General features: G+C 42.9%; 2 protein-coding genes and 1 pseudogene across 7 annotated transcripts; all 3 read right to left on the bottom strand.

Annotated features, from left to right (window-relative positions):
• Nucleotides 1–844: 844 nt before the first annotated feature.
• On the bottom strand, nucleotides 845–7,031 carry LOC110986490 (GPI-N-acetylgalactosamine transferase PGAP4-like). Of its 3 annotated transcripts, none has more exons than XM_087142119.1 (2): nucleotides 6,891–7,031; nucleotides 845–3,471 (listed from the first exon to the last, which is right to left on the bottom strand). In XM_087142119.1, the coding sequence occupies exon 2, from the start codon at nucleotides 3,084–3,086 to the stop codon at nucleotides 1,863–1,865; it is 1,224 nt and encodes a 407-aa protein (XP_086998245.1). In that variant the 5' UTR covers nucleotides 3,087–3,471; nucleotides 6,891–7,031; the 3' UTR covers nucleotides 845–1,862. The 3 variants fall into 3 exon arrangements, with proteins under 3 accessions (XP_086998245.1, XP_022104080.2, XP_022104079.2); XM_022248388.2 differs by having other exon boundaries at nucleotides 6,766–6,906; XM_022248387.2 differs by lacking the exon at nucleotides 6,891–7,031 and adding an exon at nucleotides 6,713–6,884.
• On the bottom strand, nucleotides 3,478–6,701 carry LOC147797604 (uncharacterized; annotated as a pseudogene).
• Nucleotides 7,032–8,870: 1,839 nt separating the features above from the next.
• On the bottom strand, nucleotides 8,871–18,585 carry LOC110986501 (neo-calmodulin-like). Of its 4 annotated transcripts, none has more exons than XM_022248411.2 (2): nucleotides 18,335–18,452; nucleotides 8,871–12,461 (listed from the first exon to the last, which is right to left on the bottom strand). In XM_022248411.2, exon 2 carries the CDS (start codon nucleotides 12,437–12,439, stop codon nucleotides 11,966–11,968), a length of 474 nt encoding a protein of 157 aa, XP_022104103.2. In that variant the 5' UTR covers nucleotides 12,440–12,461; nucleotides 18,335–18,452; the 3' UTR covers nucleotides 8,871–11,965. The 4 variants fall into 4 exon arrangements, 3 of the variants coding, with proteins under 3 accessions (XP_022104103.2, XP_086998616.1, XP_086998615.1); XM_087142490.1 differs by lacking the exon at nucleotides 18,335–18,452 and adding an exon at nucleotides 16,915–17,048; XM_087142489.1 differs by lacking the exon at nucleotides 18,335–18,452 and adding an exon at nucleotides 17,016–17,037.
• Between the last annotated feature and the right edge of the window lie 695 nt (nucleotides 18,586–19,280).

Genomic DNA, 19,280 nt, shown 5'->3' with positions numbered 1-19,280 from the left:
AAACTAATCTATTTATTTATGATTTAATCGTTTTAATTCAACTTAACACACTGAAACAATTCAATAACGCTTAGATTTCCCCTTGTTCACCATCAACGCGTGCGCTTGCGTCTTGAAACCCATCTGAGAATTCTTCTCGTTTGAGAATTCTTTTCATTTCCGCGATTAACGTAAAAGGCGTCGTGCTTGGTTGGGTCAAAGGGCGGAAGAGGATCATACACACGGACGCTTTTCCTAAGTGACCCCACCCCCAACCAACAATAACACGGACATGCCTTTCTCGATTTATTCTAATTGAATTGGGTTGCCCAAGCCACATAAACAAAAGGGCTAAGTGATTAAAGCCCTTTGGTACAGTAGTAAATCGCGCGTGTGCTTCATTTTGAAGGTTCCAACTTGGAACCATATCAAAAGAGAGAAAACAGCAAATATTTCGTGCCTTGTTGATGAACTGTATAGGGCTTGGAGGTAGGTCGAGGAGATCTATGAAGCTTTCAAATCACCCATTTCCTGTCTTGCAATTAACACCCTCATGCAACAACCCCTCCCGCCCCGCCATTCAACCCACCATGAACACACCAACTTGGAGAAGGCGAAGAAAGCGGGCATGAAATCCTCACCAATCTCCATGGCCCAAATGACAGCAACCATCTTGCTATAATGCCGACTCGCGTCCTCTCACATTCAAACAGTTGTGATTAGCAAGAACTACCACTCCACTTTTTGGAGGATGGTATGCGTGTATTCCTATATATCCAAAGACAATGTCAATAGCTCATTCTATACTATCCACTCTTGCTCTTCTTTTGGTAAACACTAAAATAAAATTGACCATTGGCATATCTCAACATAAAAGTACGACTGATCATTTTGTGCTTGACAAGTCGATTTATTAACCCCAACCGCAAGATATATTATACAAATATTAGCCTGGAGTACTACCATAAGTACAAAATCAGAAAATTAAAGTTATCTTTCCAACAATGATTGTTCAATCAACAAACGTTAAGATTAAAGCACGCTATACCGAAGCTGAACATTGTTTTGTGCATGTAACTACGCAGTTCCTTGCACAACTCCTTCCCACCAATTTTAAATTTCTTCATGATCGCCAATTTGACATCTGGAAGTACTCTACGTAAAAAGGTCAGATTTAGAAGCATTGTGGGAGAGGTCAACCAACTTGAACACACCACCTTGTCATCGAAATTGGAATCGAAGAGAAATTTCCGCTTCTCTGACGGTACGAAAATAGATATTAAAAGAATATTATAATATATATTATCGAATAAGATATTAAGAGTAACAGTGAAAGTGAATTTGGCTGAAACCTTATTTATCGCCTCGTCTGGTACTTTTGGGTAACACGGCATTTTAACCATCACTTGTCTTGCACGAAGACAGGGCTTTCTTCAGAGTCATTTTGTGTTTGTATTTATTTTTTAGGGAGCAGTGGAGACTCCATGGTGGAATCGTGTGCCCCACTTAATACAGGGCGCTTGAAAGGGTAATATAGATATCTCTAGCCATCACTAGATAAAAACCCGTTGGAAAAAAACAGCAAAGGTAAATTCCAACACGACTAGTCGACCTGAAGAGCGTCCTCCCACTTGCGCTGAACGTACATGTATGTGGATTAAGGCAGTAAACTACCCACAATGCTTTGTCACGCACATGCGTTCTTCATAAATGTGTAATGTTTAAAGGGCGATGGCATTATCTGGAACTTGGTCCATGTGGTATTGTTGCACCTGTCATTATTAGATAACGGGAACCAGAAGGATGTTGAACGACCTCATGAACATGCCTTGGAAATCAAAATCACCTATTTTCATTCAACGTAGTGGAGTGAAACTTGCTATTTATCCCAGAAATAAGTGTGGACTGTTCACATTTTCGTGTAATGATGAGAACATGCCAATATGGTTGAAGAGATTCGGCATGACTAGATACTGTTTCTCCCCCAGGCCCGCAAGAAACCGACTGATCTCAATATCTAGAGGGCGCTGCCTGCGGCACGTGATCCCCTTTAGATGCTCCCGTATGGGCGGTAGCGACTTAGTTCGGTACAAGACAGCGGGTATACAACATTCCGGAGCTCCCCTTAAAGAATATAAATCGACAGAGAAAAGGCGCAACATTAGTAAGTAAGGCCTTCCTATGGCAAAAAGTAAGCAACCAAAGAAAATGCAAAATGAAGTAAAAATTAAGAAGGTTTGAGTCCAGGTGAGATTTGAGCTACACAAGATTCGAAAAAGGCCGAGTAAAATGCCACCGCCAAATATGGCAGCCGAAAAAAGCTCTCTGATTAAAAACACCTCATTGCCATATCCCTGCCACTTTTCAGGGAAATAGAATTTCACGGCCGCCCACGCTTCCGGATTTGGAACTCGTTGGCCACGAACCACTGTATTTTCGACGCGAGAGTCCATGAGCCGATCGAGGGAGGCGACAAACTGTGGGTAGGGTATGGCATCATCTTGGACTAAGATGGAGTATTTGGCACCGAAGGTCTCGATCTGACTCATGCAGAACAGATAGTCAAGCTTCTCCTGTTCTCGAGTATCAGCAGATGTGTGGTCAGATTTGGTCTTGCTCACGACGTGCACGTATTTTGTGAGCCGCCATGCTTCCGTGTGTTGGCGTGGCATGCTCTCCGCGTTGCATACGAAGAACACAACGTCGTGGCGATCCGCCGCTTTCAGCAGTCTGTCGAACTCGGCGACGACCCGAGTCAGGTATCTCGGATTGTACTTGCTGTATTTGGCCGACTGTCGCTTCACTGTGACGATCCCAATGGCATACGTAGGAGGGGTCTGCCGCTCCAGGGCGCTGGTGTGGAACGCTAACGACGACTTTGGGTCCAGTCCCTCAAAATATTCATCTGCTCGTTGACCTTGGGCGACGTCATCTGCTATGGCGCCCTCAATGCTGCGACTGGTCTTCAGGTAGTATCGGGAGAAGGGCCGATTCCAACAGAAGATTGGAAGGATTACAAAGAATGTACAAACGTACAACAGCACTATCAGGCACAACACAGATCGAAACTGCAGCCTCTTTGCCATGACTTCTTCGCAAATGTTCATGAAGGGGGATAATGTTTTCAAACGCAGCCAGTAGGCGTGAGTTTATCTGCCAAAGATCTTACTGGTTTATCGCCGGGCAAACGACGTTAGAACGAGGCACTGCGGTCGGGTGTCCACCACGAAATCCAGAAAAAACAACAGAAACAAGTCAGCTAGTCTACCAAAACAAATGCATTAGTGTTCCGTATCCCTTTCCAGTTACGAGATCCTTCTAATCTGTCGATGAAACGCTGGTCGAGGCGAAAAGCAGGCCACAAAATGCGCAATGATTCCAAAGTATTCATCCGAACTTCACTCCCAAAAGACAACACCTTTTACCAGCTGAATCGTAGTGGGCATGGCATATTGCACTCTGCAGCATTAGTTGAAATGGCCACAATCTTATCTGTCGAAAAAAAGGAAACACCACGCCTTTACATAAGTGACCACTTTCACAGTTCTTTAGTCGACCATACAGCACGTTCGTGGGTCTGAGAATTAATGGAGTACACAGGCCGAATGATATCACGTACAAACCGTAAAGTCGACATTAAAGTTGACACCAGGGTTTCATCTTTATGACGACGGTATCTACCCGTCCTTTCTCGTGTAATTTAAAAACTGCCTGCAATCCACTCCCAGCAAACGTTTTGAAACTAGAAAGTGTACCCCTCGGTACAATCTCAGACCCTACTTCTTCGTATCGACTTTGGGCAGACTGTTAAAGATTTATTCATCTGTGTTAAGGATCTCTAAAATTGAAGGTTGTAACTTCTGCAAAAGCAAACACTGCCTGTCCTGGATAATTTTTACCCGTCACGGGGCAGGCGTTAATACAATGTATGAGAAACTGGGCAGAATAACATCTACGTGTAGTTCTGTGACTTCTGTAGACAAAAGGGAACTGAAACGGATTGGGATGTTTATCCTTAACCCTCGAGTCCCCAAACAATTAAAACATGTAAAACAGTTACTGCAAAACTGTTAACTGACAAGACCTCAAACACTTTCAAAGCTTAAAGGTTGGAGATTATCCTCAGTTAAGGAATCTTCCTCAAAGGATAAATGAGAAGTGGTTGCTGTGGGAAAGAACAAGTCTTATCCCTGCTTCTCATGAAATTTCAAAATCAAGTTCACATTGCTCATACTATGAATATGAGGTGCAATTTTTACTTCACAATTGACAAATGAGCACTGTCCTCGCTTATCGTTAACTTCTCCTGAATAAGACTACATGAACAATGTATAATGTAGAGAGTGCCAACAACATGGCAAAAACAGTCTGACGTTTACAGTGTGGTGAATCCTGTCCTGATTTCTACATGTATGTTGTGTCAATGATGCAGTTATTGTTCAACAGATCCACGGTGTTGTTCTGTGGGTGGCACCGGAGGAGTGTCCAGAGAATGTATCTGATTCCAGGACATGGTTCTGGCAAACAACACATCTGTTAGAATCACACTTGAACGTGCCTTGCTGGGAAGGGGAAGGGGAACCAAAGGGGGCACCTCTGCCCAAATGATAATGTCCCGTAGGTTGCAGGGATGCCTGTAGGCCACAAGTGGGGTGTCTAGGATGGCACTAACTAGGCAGTCTGAAGTGTGGAGGATACGATGATTGTCGTTTATTACTTTGCGAAGGGGAGGAAGACGAGGATGGAAAGTGGTGACCAAGGGAACCCTGGGAAATGTTTCTTCAAGGGGGTCTTCTCCTTGATGAGTGCAAGACTTCTAGGGACTGAGTGAGCTCTATTGATTGAGCATTGAACCTGGTGATAGCTGTGCCCCCTTGCAATCAAATGCCTCTTCAGTTCCTGTGTATGACGGGAGAAATCTGAATCATTAGAACAAATGCGTCTCAGCCTGAGTGCTCTGATGTATGCAGTACCAGTCTTACAGTGTCCAGGGTGGCAGCTGGATGAGTGAAGATACTGATGGGTATGTGTGGGCTTGGAACACAGGTCAGTAGTCACGAGGTTGTTTTCCTTCCGGATGCTGACGTCAAGAAAGTTGGCCTGATGGAGGGAATATTCCGAAGTGAACTTAATTGTTCTGTAGAAAGAATTGATATGGTTAATGAAGATGTCTAGACTGCCACTGTCAATGGTCCAGATGAAAAATACATCATCAATGTGTCTCCACCAGATCCAAGAGCGGCATGGTGCTGAAGTAAGCATGCGCTCTTCAAGGTTACCCATGAAGAGGCAAGCAAAGGAGGGAGCCATGAAGGTGCCCATAGCTTAGCATATGCCTGTAGATAGTGTTTGCCCATGAAGGAGAGACTGTTCTTGGTTAGTACAAGTCTCATAAGTGTAGCGACATCACTGATGGGGGGAGTTGTGTGTCCCCTCTTCATGAGTGCAGAGCAGCAGGCACGAATACCTTCTTCATGGGGAATGTTAGTAGAGAGAGAAGAGGATTTCTGTTGCTTAACACTGTGCAAGATTCTTTAAAAGGCCTTTAACTCAAAAGTGGCCCTGGTGACGTGACTCATTTCCACAGAGCGAGTCACAGATTACACAGTCGAAGGTGCAAAATGTGATATCACATACTGCTGCTCACAATTAACAATTGTTGACTGCTGTGATGTGGGAAATGAAGTTTTGAACACCCAAGGGATGTATAAGAGCAGCATGCACTCTCAATCACTATCCGCTGCATGACAGCTCGGCCGCATGCTCCTATCTTTTGTTTCCTTGTTTTCTTGACCCCATCAAAATGAAAGCTGAGCTATGATTGGTCATTGGAATGGAAGCAAATTGGGCCAATCACAGTGTGGCTTTCATCTATGGGTGACAGGAAAACAAGAAAGAAAAGAGAGGGTATGCCTTATGATTCGCCAAGCTGTCATGCAGCTGACAGTGATTGAGAGTACATGTACATGCATGCTGCTGATTTTCTGTAGTGTGGGTAGACAAACGGCTGAAGAATTTCACCAATTGAATGAGGATATAAGGTGAATAAATCTCCCCATCTGACATCTAACTTCACCAAGAAGGCATGTATGAAATTTGGTAGCACAAAGAGCTGTGATGGAAGGGCAACTTGGCACAAACAAAACGGCCTAACGCAAGTTTGTACATACACCGTAGCAATCTACATGTATATTGTAAGTAGTATCTTCAGCATAAGTGCCGTTGACTCTGGAAACTTTGAGGAAACAGCTATGCTACTGACTACAATTTCAAGCTTACAGCATGGCGGTTTCGTAACACAGCATGACTGCTCCATTCCACATTCGTGTTTGTGAAGGGCAGGCGAACCATGTTTTGTTTGCAGTGCACCATGAAACAGCCATCACGCAGTGCGATTGAATTGCGTATCAGGTCTCTTTGACCAACGAAAAAGATGGCACTTATTAGGTTGCTCATTTGCTTCATGACTGTGTTTGCTCATACCTTGACAGGATCAAAGGAAATGATATTGGCCAAATAATGTCTGACATGCCCGAAAAAGGGTGAACCACAAGTTCTGTTGCAAGCGTTAGATCGTGCTTTCCGGCTACACTCGTAGCTTGAATACAACAAATCTTTTCATGCCAAGGAATGAGTGCCAATAAGTACGAGCATATCGCTCACAATCACGCAGACAGCAAACAGCATGGTCACGATCGATCACATGCGTCCATGGGAGGAAGGACAGATTCACCTGTTCACAGCATAGTGCTCATCCTCCGTTGCATGAGCTGATCCACTACTTACTGTTAGACTACTGGCAGGTTGTTATATGCAGAGAATTACCCTTTCAACCACAGTTAACATACTGTACACGTTATGCCAACATAATGACCAAACACCCATGGTTTGAGTACTAAATAATACTGTACCGAGTAGGACCCCAGCTGTTGCTCACACACTGTGACACAGTCTACCTGCCGACTTCCACGGACTGGACAGGTGCTCTTACTGTGCTTCCTGTGGTTTACATGTTAGGGAGTCTGGGCTATGACCACATTCGCGCAAGTTAGATTGACAGACAGGTGCTATACGAAAGCTCTGTAGTGCCATCAAGTATCAAAAAAGCACACTCGATTTTATGAAGTATAGTTTTTCCAACTTCGTTTTTAAGGGATAAATGTTGCCAAAGTTCGTTTGTACAAGATATTATTTTTATATTGTCCAGTTTGTTCTCATCATGTATGAGATCTATTTTTGGAACTTAAACACTGTTTCCCGTTTGGAAACCGTGTTGTTTAGTACGTCCGGAGTGAGGCAATTTTTTTACCGAGTTTGGTTTTACAAAATTTTTCAAGAGATGATATATAATTTGGTCAAAGGCTGGTCATTTGGATGAAATTTGATAACAAAATGTTCAACATTTAATGGCAAAACATGAATGATGTCTCTCTCGTACCGACTACAACTAGAACTTGAGTTTTCTATAAAGTATCAGATTGGACAATTCTAAAATGCTCTGAAGCATTTCAGAACCAGAAGAAGATTCAAAAGCAACAGTATCAACAACGTTAACAGAATTATTAACCTCATCTAACGTCCAAATGCCACCAAAGTTTTTATCAACTTGGTGTGATGACGGGTGGGTCCGGCCTCCATTCTGGTCACAATCATCGAAATACTGTATGGCGACTATTTCGTGACAAGGCACCGCATAAACATTCAATTGGAAAATATCTGAAGGCCGACCAAGTCTAAAGATATATACATGTACATGTATATGAGGCAAACTCAGAACGGTATGTGCACGGGACCGGAGGCCAATCCACATTTATACACTGACAAACGATAAGAGTGGACGGGCGGGAAACGAAAGAACCGCCCGTCATGCTAATTCCTCAGGATATTGCCAACTCCATCATGAGCATATATGATCAGTGCGCCTCTGTGGTCGATTTCACACGGGTTGATTGATGTTGATCGACACAAATCCATTTATTACCGTGCAAAGATTCACATTAGGTCCCGCCAGTTTTTGCATACCCGTATCCCTATCAATGCTGCCCATCCACAATTAACGTGGAATAACTTACCCCTCTCACCAGTCATTAGTGTCCGTCTTATTTGTGTCAATTTAAAAGCACTGTTTCCGAGTAGCATTCTGTTGCGCGTCTAGCCCTGCGCCAACGCGGCTAAAGCCGTTTTGGTTGAATCAGGGCGAAAATGAGGGGGGAGGGGCACCCCATGTAAGCTGCCACGTGACCCGTATCAATTAGATGGTCTGACAACGAGTCAGGAATCTCTTCTGATACAAATTTGGGGCCTTTCCTATGGGAAGAAACGACGATTTGGGTATTTTCAAAACAAACCTTTGGAAATGAAAAGGAATACACTCTATCACCGAAATCACCTTTCTCTTTCACCCCGACCATGACTTGCTCCCTTTTTATTATATTCAGTGTGATACGTGGCAAAGGGGGAACTCCTTAATGTGATGCCTAAGGCTACTTCATCCCCATGAAAATCTGAAAGGAATTCCATTCCGTCAACACAAAAGAAGACGCAATAGAGGGGGTCCCCCATTGCCACATAAATCATCACGCATCAAATCTTTTTGAAACGATCATTGGTAGATGCGAAAATCTGGGGAAAGTTGCGGTGATGTGTCAAGCGAGGCGCATGGGAAAGGCCCCTTCCCCCTAGACATCGCTTCACGTGCCGGCACGATTGTATAGCAAATGGTACTATACTAGCGTACTACCTTTCTGCGGAAGAAAAACATACTTAGACACACTTTTAAGGTGGCAATCGATCATTGGGTGTCGAGGAGACTGCCCCCTCCTGGGAAAAATGACCTATTCCAATCAAGACTTCCCGTCTCTCATACAAACTGGTACCCAATGCAAGCAGGGAAGAGTCTAATGGTGAAGTTCACCTTTATTGCGTCGCTTGTTCACATTACATAAATAAATGTATGAAAACATAAAGAAAATCTTGCAGCTTTGTTTAATCCTCTCTACTTCCGATTAACAATTCTGCATGTAAAAACCATTTTAGGAAACAACAAACATAAATGTTTGAAACATTTCATTTCGGTGGATAGAAATAAACTGTTTACCTTAATTAAACAAATTTCCTGTATAAAATACAAAATGTAAGCCTAAGCAACCTCCTTCGCCTCTCCCAGCCTGTGAACAATTCAGCCCATTAGCCGTCTGAACATTTCACTATCGAGTTTAGGAAAGATGTATCCTCCATGTAGTACCAGAGTACACCAAAATTATGTTTACGAAAACAAAAGCGATAAATGGCACTTTGCATCATGGGACTACAACCAATTTATCGAAAGTCTTTTTTCCAGCACCAATGAATAACTGACCCGCGTGGAAGGCCCTTGACTGCCCCCAGACCCTAGTTGGCCAATGTAACGACCTAGAATCCACAAACACGGAGCAACACTAAGCAAGAACGATCCGACGATGCGATTTGAAATACACGTGAAACTAACTGGATTCTGAACATTACATTTAAACACTATATTTTATGACATGAAAAACGTCTTCATTTACAGCTGCCTGGGTGCACTTTGCGTTTGGTTTGGTATATCAAGACTTGAAAAGCTCACAAAATTCAGCATGCAAGAATGCATAGTAATTCACACAGCTTGCCATTTTGTCCTCATGCAGTGGACCTAAAGTTCATAAACAGAATTCACAGTACTTTTCGATCATTTTACCACGATTTCACATCCAAAATGGCAAGTGATACAGACACATCGAACCTTTCCAAGATTCTAGGATCTGCAAGATTGACGAGTACCCATACGCTCTCTACAACAGGGTCGAGCATATTTACTAAGCACGTTACCCATTTCATGCACGCGCATTATTTTGCGTGTAATGCAACAGCCAAGCTCTGGAATCACTGATGAACACCAACACCGATACCCATTTGCACACTGAACGCACCCGGTACCCAGACGAGCACTTCTTTAGGTCTAATAGAGAGGTGAAGGCATTTCTAATGGAGAGAGAATGCATCTTGTTTTGAAGGAAAAGCTGGAAAAGGTTCCCGAACTTTTGTCTGGCAAGAGGTACGTAACCTCGACCACTTTGGAAACGACCAAACTTCAGCAAGACCGTAAATACATCCTCTTTAAAAATACTCCTGAAAAATAACAAGATATCAAAACAGTACCTGTTCTATTCCAGAGATCAGTGGGTCTAGATGTAATAATCTCGAAAGGTGGTTATCTAAATACATGTAATATATTTTACATTGTAACAAACGTCGAGGTGCACAATGAAGCTTGTGAACTATGCGCCACAAATATGAAAAAAAAATAATGCTGTTCGGCAGGAATTTTCAGCAGATAAGGGAAGTAGCACGCACTCTTAAAGTAATACAGATGAACTTCTTTAAACGGGTTAGTATAAATACACCACACTAAAAAATCCACACTATTGTTTAAACCACCATATAAAAACACCATATAAAACATCTATAAATCCCTGCTATTGTTTAAAACACAATGATCTTGAACTAAAAAATGTAATCTTTGGCGATTTCCTATTTCTTTCATTTTAACATTTTAGGATAATGTATTTGCTGCCTTGAAACATACACAAATATACTGATATCAGATTCAAAAACAGTCAAAATAGACATACTGTGCAATTGGTCCTTTGAATTATTGCAGTCGTCTACAGTCTGTTAAAAAATCACCAACCTTACCCTCTTTAAAACTTTCATTCCACTGCAGAATTAAACTTCAATTACAATCATCAAATATCAACAAGCTAATCGTGTAGTCTTGAGTAAAACACAAGGTTTTTAAAATGAGCTTTGGCAAAGGTATTTTTCACTGTTCCTTCACAGTAACCTGTTGGCCTAGATACATGTACATACACATGTATGCATGTACAGCCTCAATTTCTCGGATACCATTTTGACAGATTTCTGACCTGACTAGGTTCTTAATGCACCTTTCTGTTTCAGTTAATCTAGTTTTAATCTTTTTGTTTGGTGGTTTCAAGAATATGTTGGTCACAGTTGGTATATTTTGAATCCTAATTATGCTGATTTCCATATTCATGAGCAAAACTGTGATGTCATTCAGGGAAAATAAGCATGAATGCTGCATAGCCCGGGGGAACAAAAACAATTTGGGCTGATACTGTTTGATACCTAGCTGTCAAAATATTTCGTTTTGGGAAGTGATTCACTGTTGTGAAAGTACACTGCAATGGGCTCCGACGTGGACCAAGAGAGGGCACAGTTTTCTTAGCAACGGAGGCTCCTTTGGTAGTAACTGTGCATTGCTGGTTCACGACCGACTACGAAATGCAGGCATTGAAGTCATATCACTACCAACAAACTGAACACTTCCGACAAACATGGTTCTTTTTAACCGATGAGGGGGTGATTCCGCCGGAGGCGGATAACCCAAGTACAAATGTTTTCAATACACAAACTTTTGGCTCCAAATTCAAACCAAAAACACCCATGAACGAAAAAGTGACTTCCTTGAGTGACATCACAACAGAGCCCTCACTAATCTGGATAAAGCATGAACAATTTCAAACGTATAAAAATGAGTATTTCCAATATTCTTAATTCATGAAAAACAGGATGTACATGTACGTGTAAGACAAATGTACATGTACAAGTAACAAAATAGGTTTTCACACATGTAATTGTACCTTAGGAAAAAAAACAGACAATAAAGTTACATAAAAAATGTCCCTCACAAAAACGAATCACACAGACCCTTTAACAGTTGACATTTTCACCCTGAATCAGGGTTCCAGCGGGTAGTCACCACCCTGGCCAAATGGCAAAAAAAATACCAAGTCTGTCCTTCATGCCAAGCAAACTGGTGATAAAAATATATGAAATTTTAGCAATGCATGAAAACTAAGCAGCTGAAATGTGCATTACTTTAAACTGGAACTTTTGTGACAAATTTGCCGGCTGGAACCGTGTCCACGGATCACAACGCTCTCTTTTAGTCCCTTGGCAACCAATTCAAATAATCCAAAAATTCGGAGAATGATACAGTGCCATCCCCACCCTTGTCGATAGCCTTCAGGCCAGCATCCAGCTGCTCTCTCCTGGCCCCAATAGAAAGTAGGAGCTCATGCACTTCGGCCCTCTCCAGCCTCCCGCTGCCATCCTTATCGAACTTCTTGAACATGTCCATGGCCTTGCTGACATAGTGGAAGCGAGAACAGTCGTCGATGTTGGAGAAGCGGTCTCCACTCTTTAACCAGTCGTAGAATTCCTGGAAGGTGACCCTCTGGTTCCCGTCCTTGTCCACCAGCATGATGAAGGCTTCGGCTTTGGTCTTGTTCATGCCAAAGTTGTCTTGGGCCATGATCTTCAGCTCATCCATGGTGAGGGAGCCGCTGCCATCCTTGTCATACTTCATGAAGAGACTCTTCAAGACCACAAGCGGCACGTCGCTGTTGAAAATGCTCATCTTGGTAAACTGTGCAAAATAACTGACCAGAGAGACCAAAAAAATATTACGATTGAAGATACAGAATCTGATAAACTTCCTAACAAGAGAAATGGTTTGGGACCTATGGAATTCGCAACAATTTTGTTTTAACACATTTGATGAAATATCGAAACACTTTCAAAACAGGATAATGTTGGGAGTAAGCTGATATACTGTACTTGGCTTATGAAATACATTTGGTTTCCTGAGATACAACACATATATGTGAGCCGCTCCAGGAAAAAGTGATATAGGTTGCCATGGTTACACCACGCATTTACGAGCGATGATCCGATCAACGTTGGATTAAAAAATTCCTCTTTTCCGACAAAATCATTGAAAATACTAATTCCTTAGTCCTTGTGCGCATTTTGCAGGTGGTTGTAACACAAGAGCACGTTGGTTGGTAAATAAGATTCAAATGCCAACAACCCACATCAGAGCAAGACATTTCAAAGCCTGTTTTCTCGGTTTTGCAATTTCAATTACCTGGAACTGATCAATATGCAAATGTGTCATAACTCCGGAACAGGAAAGGCTACAGAGCTCTATCATATATCAAATGAAAGCTTACAATGTGGGCTTTCAAGTCATGTATATAACTTGATTTTTATATCACCTTTTCCTGGAGTGGGTCACATATTCAAAATACATGTACAGTTATTTACATCTACACTTCCACTACATTTAAATACACAGAACTGCTAATTTTTTAAGATGGGTGCTTTCATTTTGAACCTTTTTTTCTTCAAGGGACTTTTCAGCATTTAAGGACCATATCCGAGTTGTGACGTGCACAGGTCTGTCCTGCTATGAAGTTAGTCATTAACATGTGTTCCTTGTTTGCCATTCAGTGTTAAATGAGTAACAGTTTGACATTCAGCGAGCAATCAGCATACACACCCCTAACAAAGCGCTTGCTGGCATTCTGGTTGCAACACAGACGATGGAGTGCAAAAGGAACAAAACCAAAAAAACAAAAACACGTAGCTTGTTGACACTGTAGTACTACATGTCCATGTATGCCATTTCGCCATGATGTATACATGTACACACACACGCTCAAATGTGTATTTGCCTGCAACTGGGGACCCCCTATTGTTCCTCTTTTGTTTGTACTTTAACTTTTTTAGAAGACCACCCCTATGTTTTGTACACAGTTGTCAATCGGGGACCTTATTGTCCTCTATTGTTCAGGGTCCCCAATTGAATGCAGAAACAAACTCGTACACAACCCGGGCCGTGGGGTTTCTCGGGGTCGAACAAGGCCTCAGATGTAGGTGACCATTTTTTTAACACAAACATAATTATTCAAGGGAGAAACGGTCAGTTTTACCTGCTATTTTCATCAAAACTATTTCAATGGAAATATATACATCAAACCAATGCCCTGGGATAACCTCACTTGAAAGTGTTTCTGGACTCATTAGCAACCCCGCTGCCTCCACGGCAATGAAGTTTTTCGTGGTTAAAACGGCTTTGGCTCAAATCTTGTTGATGGAATTCTTCGCTTGCAAACCACAGTGGGGCATCGCACTAAATTTTTCTCAAACTGAAATAAAATACCTAAACCCCAAGCTGATCCCATTACTCTCCTCAATCACTGATGATTCCTTGCAACCTGGGGCAAGGAGTTTTCCAGGGTCAAATATGCCCTCAAATGCTGGCGGCATAGTTTGTTTTTTGTCACTTTTGCACTCCATCGTTTCTATCGCAACCTGAATGCCAGCAAGGGCTTGTTATGTCCCGAGCACTCGCTGAATGTCAAACCGTTACTTGTTCAACACTGAACGGTCAAACACGGAATGAGAAATTAGTAACTAACTTCACGCCACCTACTGTTGTCTGAAATTTCCAGCCCAGGGAAAAATGAAAAGAAAAAATTGACGGTTGTCAGGTCGTCACAGAATGCGAGTGTACGGATTTGAGTAGCCACATGGGGCTTTTGCCAATATATGCAATCATAGCCTAGCCTACATCATTACATGTAGATACATGCCGTAATCTGCATCATGTTGAGAGTTTTTTAATTTGGGGACTGTACATACATTATGTAAACTACTCAAAAATAGTTAAGGACCACTTTTTTTTCGAAGCAATGAGTGGGATCTAGTTCTTTAATTTTTTGTTCGTCTAGATGGTGTTTCAATGGAATAAACTATTAAAAAATGTTTCGAAACATTTGACTACAACTGAAACCAACCACACGTGAAATTGATTAGAATGTGTTTGAGGTCATTCAGGACAGGTGTATTGGGGTATTGTCAGCAGTAAAGTGTCTCATAAATAAAAAGTATACACAAAATAAAAAGTTCCTTAACTTTTTTGAGTAGTGTACATTTTGGGACCCCAAGTTTTTTGTCATTTGAATCATGTAAAACTGGTCAGTCTCCCAAAAGCTGATGGCAACACTCTCTTTATTGAGGTGACCCGTTTTTTTAAATTTCGAATTGTAAATTGTGAAACAATGTGACTTTCGTACTGATAAACCAGCCATGCCAATTTGACTCTACCATTTGTCATGTGCTAAAACACCCACAGTTTCCCCTCATAATTTCCTTCAAAACTCAGAACATAAGCACAATCAGGTTAAAACGTTTAGTCATCTACCAAGGTGAATGCAAAAGTTATTGGAATGGGGTCCCCAAATATACAATCCCCTTCAATTTCACAGTCTGAACAAGTTCGCAGTGCATGTACATGTAAGTAGCCCTACACCCTGAGCTACCAGTACCATAGACCCGTAAACAGGGCCCGACGAATACGACGGAGGAGTATTTGTCGGGCCCTGTTTACGGATCTACCAGAACCAGACCTAGTACTGAGTAGTAGTAACTGCCAAATCGATACGTTTGGCCTAGCCCAGGTTGGACGACGTCTTACATCGCAATGTAATGTAGACTGACAGGTACTGTTGAGGTAGATGTCGTCCAACCTGGGCTATGAGGGGATCAGGTCAACTCGGACCCAAACCAACTCGGACCCATTCCAACTCGGACCCATGCCAACTCGGATCCAGGACCAACTCGGACCCACGCCAACTCGGACCCAATACTAACTCGGACCCACGACCATCTCGGACCCACAACCAACTCGGACCCACGCCAACTCGGACCCACGCCGTTTCGGACCCACCACGAGTCAACTCGGACCCACTGAATCTTACGCGCCCGTAGACCGAAATAGCGCTGACTCTTGAACCTCGCGAAGAGGTTGGCCTTCATTTTTTCGTTGGAAATTCAAGATTATGGACAGATCGATCACTTTTCATTTCAATTTTATGAACTTTTTTACTCGTCTTTTCCCGAAGATACCCCCTAATAGTAGTAAAACTATGCGCTCATATGAATGTAGCCGCCTTCCTCTATCCAAAATAGGCCTGCGTTGTGGGGCTTTTTGTGAAAGAAATACTCTGAACCGGAAACTATCAATCCCAAATTCGGGATTTATATAAATAATTCTATGATCCCTCGTGATTATGGCACGTCTTATTGTAGAAAATAACAAACCGTGGGATCACAAAATATTAATAATGAGCTCGCGAGCAGACATACGACGCTTCAAAACCGTCTCCAAGTTTAAGCCAATAGGAAATATTCCACATTTTTATTTTAAAATGATTTGATTTGTGTTGTTCGAAATTACCAACCTATTTGCGTTATTTGGACAGTCAGTTAAGGCCTGTATGGATGAATTCCTCCATCTTGCCGGTATTGGGGGTTGGGAGAGAATGGGGCAAGGTGGAGGTGTAAGACTTGCCAGGCCAAAAAAAAATTGAAAAGTGGGGTGGAGGATAACACCATTAGACACTGTAAAGGTCCAATGTTCGTGACATTGATGTGTATCTGCAGTATCTGTTGTACGTATGCAGCATCTCTTATGTACATCAGAAGGGCCTATCTGTGGCATTTTATTGCAACAAAAACTTTGGGGGTTGTTTGGTGAAAGTTCATTCGATTTCTGCTAGTGATCTGGATCTGGAAAACGGAGAGATTCTGGGAAGCCTGTGCCACTGTCTCCCTGCATAACGTGTAGAGAGGACGTTACAGCTTGGCAGCATGCAGTGCAAAAGTGTCATTTACCAAATGCTAAAATGTAAAAGTGGACAAAATAAAAATTTTCAACCAGTTAATCACGCTCCTGGGGTTGGGTCCGAGTTGACTCAGGGTGGGTCCGAGTTGGTCGTGGGTCCGAGTTAGTATTGGGTCCGAGTTGGTTGTGGGTCCGAGTTGGTCGTGGGTCCGGGTTAGTATTGTGGCCGACTTGACATGGGTCCGAGTTGGTCGTGGGTCCGAGTTGGCATGGGTCCGAGTTGGCATGGGTCCGAGTTGGTTTGGGTCCGAGTTGACTCGAAACCGCTATGAGTATGTTTGGCCCAGCTTCACCATGTTGGAGGTTATACAACTATACTACACTGACTGGAAAATGAAACTTTTTAAAGATGAGCCACAAACCTCGACGTAGCTGTTTCAAATCAACCACAGAGAACTAATAAGGTAAATCAGGAGGAAAATGCGTTGATTTCTATAACCCGGAAATAACGCTACGTACGTACGTGTGCGCGTGTACCTGTAGCATAAACAAGAGCTGGCAGCTTCAACAGCGCCCTCGCTCGTTGGAGACGAGCGGCAATGCTACGGTCGAGTTCCGGACTCGACTGAGGCCTGGACTTCACACGGGTTTGGTGTTCTCGCGCTCGAACGGCGGGAATACGACCGAAGAACACATGATGAGTCTCGGATCGGACAGGATCACGCATCACCTCCTCGTCAGGGCTTTGCATGAACACACGGAAAAACTGTTGAGATTTTGATTTTGGAACAGCTGTAAAAACAGAGAGATGGCTTACAAAGCCGGAGACAGTGGAAGGCCTTGCAACCATTTTAACATTAATAACTGTTACGCTCCCACAAACTGTTCCCCAATATGCATGTAGGCCTACTGTACGTGTGTAGATTATACACGCTACTACGCCCACCACTTAGCCCACAGCGAGCGCGCAATGACCATAAACGTAGATTATGCGGATTATACAGCAGCGCATTGCATTCCACGCGCGACCCCGTTGCTCTATGCTGCAACATGCCCTTGAACCGCAACTCCGAAGCATACTTCCAACTTAGTTATTTCCCCCCAAATCTTCGTCGGAGTCGATCCTACCAGTCGCACATATGACCCGTATATTTGACCCACACAGACCCCGAAGGGTGCAGTATCCCAATTCAAGGAAAATTCTCCGCCAGGCCGAGGCGCAGAAAAAGTACCCCCCAGAGATTGTTTCGAAAAGAGGGGTCTGTTTGGGCCAGGAAATGGTGGAATTGTGTCAGTATGGCCCAGGATCATCTCTGTAGATTCAGGGGCACCCATCTGGGGGCAAAGCAGACAAAAATGGGATTGAAAATTAGTCAGAAGAGCCCCAGGAAGGTGAGGGATATCATTTGAAAAATGGCCGCTGGGAGGGCTTGGCAACATTCACTTTTTGGGGGTGAGTTTGTTTTGGGCGGATAATTAAAAAATTCATTGGTTAACCTACTAAAAATTGAAAATCAAATGAAATCTGAAGGACCAAACAACACATTGTTTTTTGTTTGAGAGGCCTCAGGGACTTCAGTTGCCTGCCATGGGGCTCCAAACTTGGTTGATTTTACACTATTTTCAATGGAGCGTGAATTAGTTCAGTGCACCCCGAACTCATACTGTATGTGTCCCGCCAAACCACACACCGCGTCCCGAAAGCCTGTGTCCGGTCACGGCACAGCGAGGTCAATTACCTCCGCTCACCCTCAGTTTTACCCCGTAAGAATTACGTGTAGATTTCCTAGCCATCCAGAGACTAAGTGTTGTACACAACCCAATGTACCGAGAAAGACTCACCCTTTCCTTTCCCTCGTTGACCAAGTCCCCCGTAGCTCACCCACGAACAGCCTTTCACCCTCCCGCTCCCGAACTTCCCGGACCTTATCGCTCTCCAGAAACTAAGTCAGCGAAGACCAAGTGTGTACAAAATCCCCATAGACTTTTTTCCATAGACATTTTTTACATGTATGAATTATTCATAATCACCCCAATCCAGTGCTCCAATTGGCTAAGACGCGGCCTCAAAAGTCCATATAAAGCGACCAGCTCCAACGATTGACATTGGTCTTCCCGAGCGGGCAGCTTTGGAGAGAAAACTCCCTGATCGTTCGTGAGTGTATAGCCCCTATATGAACAACCTTTCTATCACTCCCGAATAAATAGCTCAGACTTGGACGGGCAGTACTTGAGTAATACCCAGCCTTACTAGACGCAGTTGCTCATTGTAAATATGGAGAAGATGTAAAATAATTCTTCGGAATTAAACAGTAGTGTGTGTATAAGTCAGTCCAATGACTCTCATTCTTTATGATAACGGCTCCCTGTCCTATTAGACGTTACATAACTTTCCGTAATTCAGTCTAGTTAGGCCCCTATCCAAACTTTAACTTTCGAAGAACGTACAGCCATATAACCGGATTAATCAAACGGAACTTGTAGTTCGGTAATACTAGTGTCCAAGGAAAAGCATTCAGGACATTGGTTCTATAGGCCTACTTGAATATGCTTCATCTTCTTGGGATCCTCATTTTGAAGTCTGACATTCATCATCTGGAAGGAATACAAAGACTGGCCATTATTAGATCCATTTACAACAATTATCATGTCACCAGGGACAGGTACCTCGCTTCTCTCGAATCATAGTAGGTGGATTACCTTAGTGCAATGAAAAAAAAAACAGTCGATAAGTCATGCTCACTAAGATTCTGAAGAGCATTGTTGATGTACTGGTACCAGCAGAGGC

Source organism: Acanthaster planci, linkage group LG10 (assembly GCF_054643075.1).
Source record: "Acanthaster planci isolate LZ-2023a linkage group LG10, COTS_SCS, whole genome shotgun sequence".
NCBI classification, from domain to species: domain Eukaryota; kingdom Metazoa; phylum Echinodermata; class Asteroidea; order Valvatida; family Acanthasteridae; genus Acanthaster; species Acanthaster planci.
The sequence above is the reverse complement of the archived record's forward strand: the minus strand, read 5'-3'. Positions and strand labels throughout refer to the sequence as shown.

Coding starts and splice junctions, on each gene's coding strand:
- LOC110986490 (XM_087142119.1), bottom strand. CDS start 3,086: ATGAACATTTGCGAAGAAGTCATGGCAAAGAGGCTGCAGTTTCGATCT.
- LOC110986501 (XM_022248411.2), bottom strand. CDS start 12,439: ATGAGCATTTTCAACAGCGACGTGCCGCTTGTGGTCTTGAAGAGTCTC.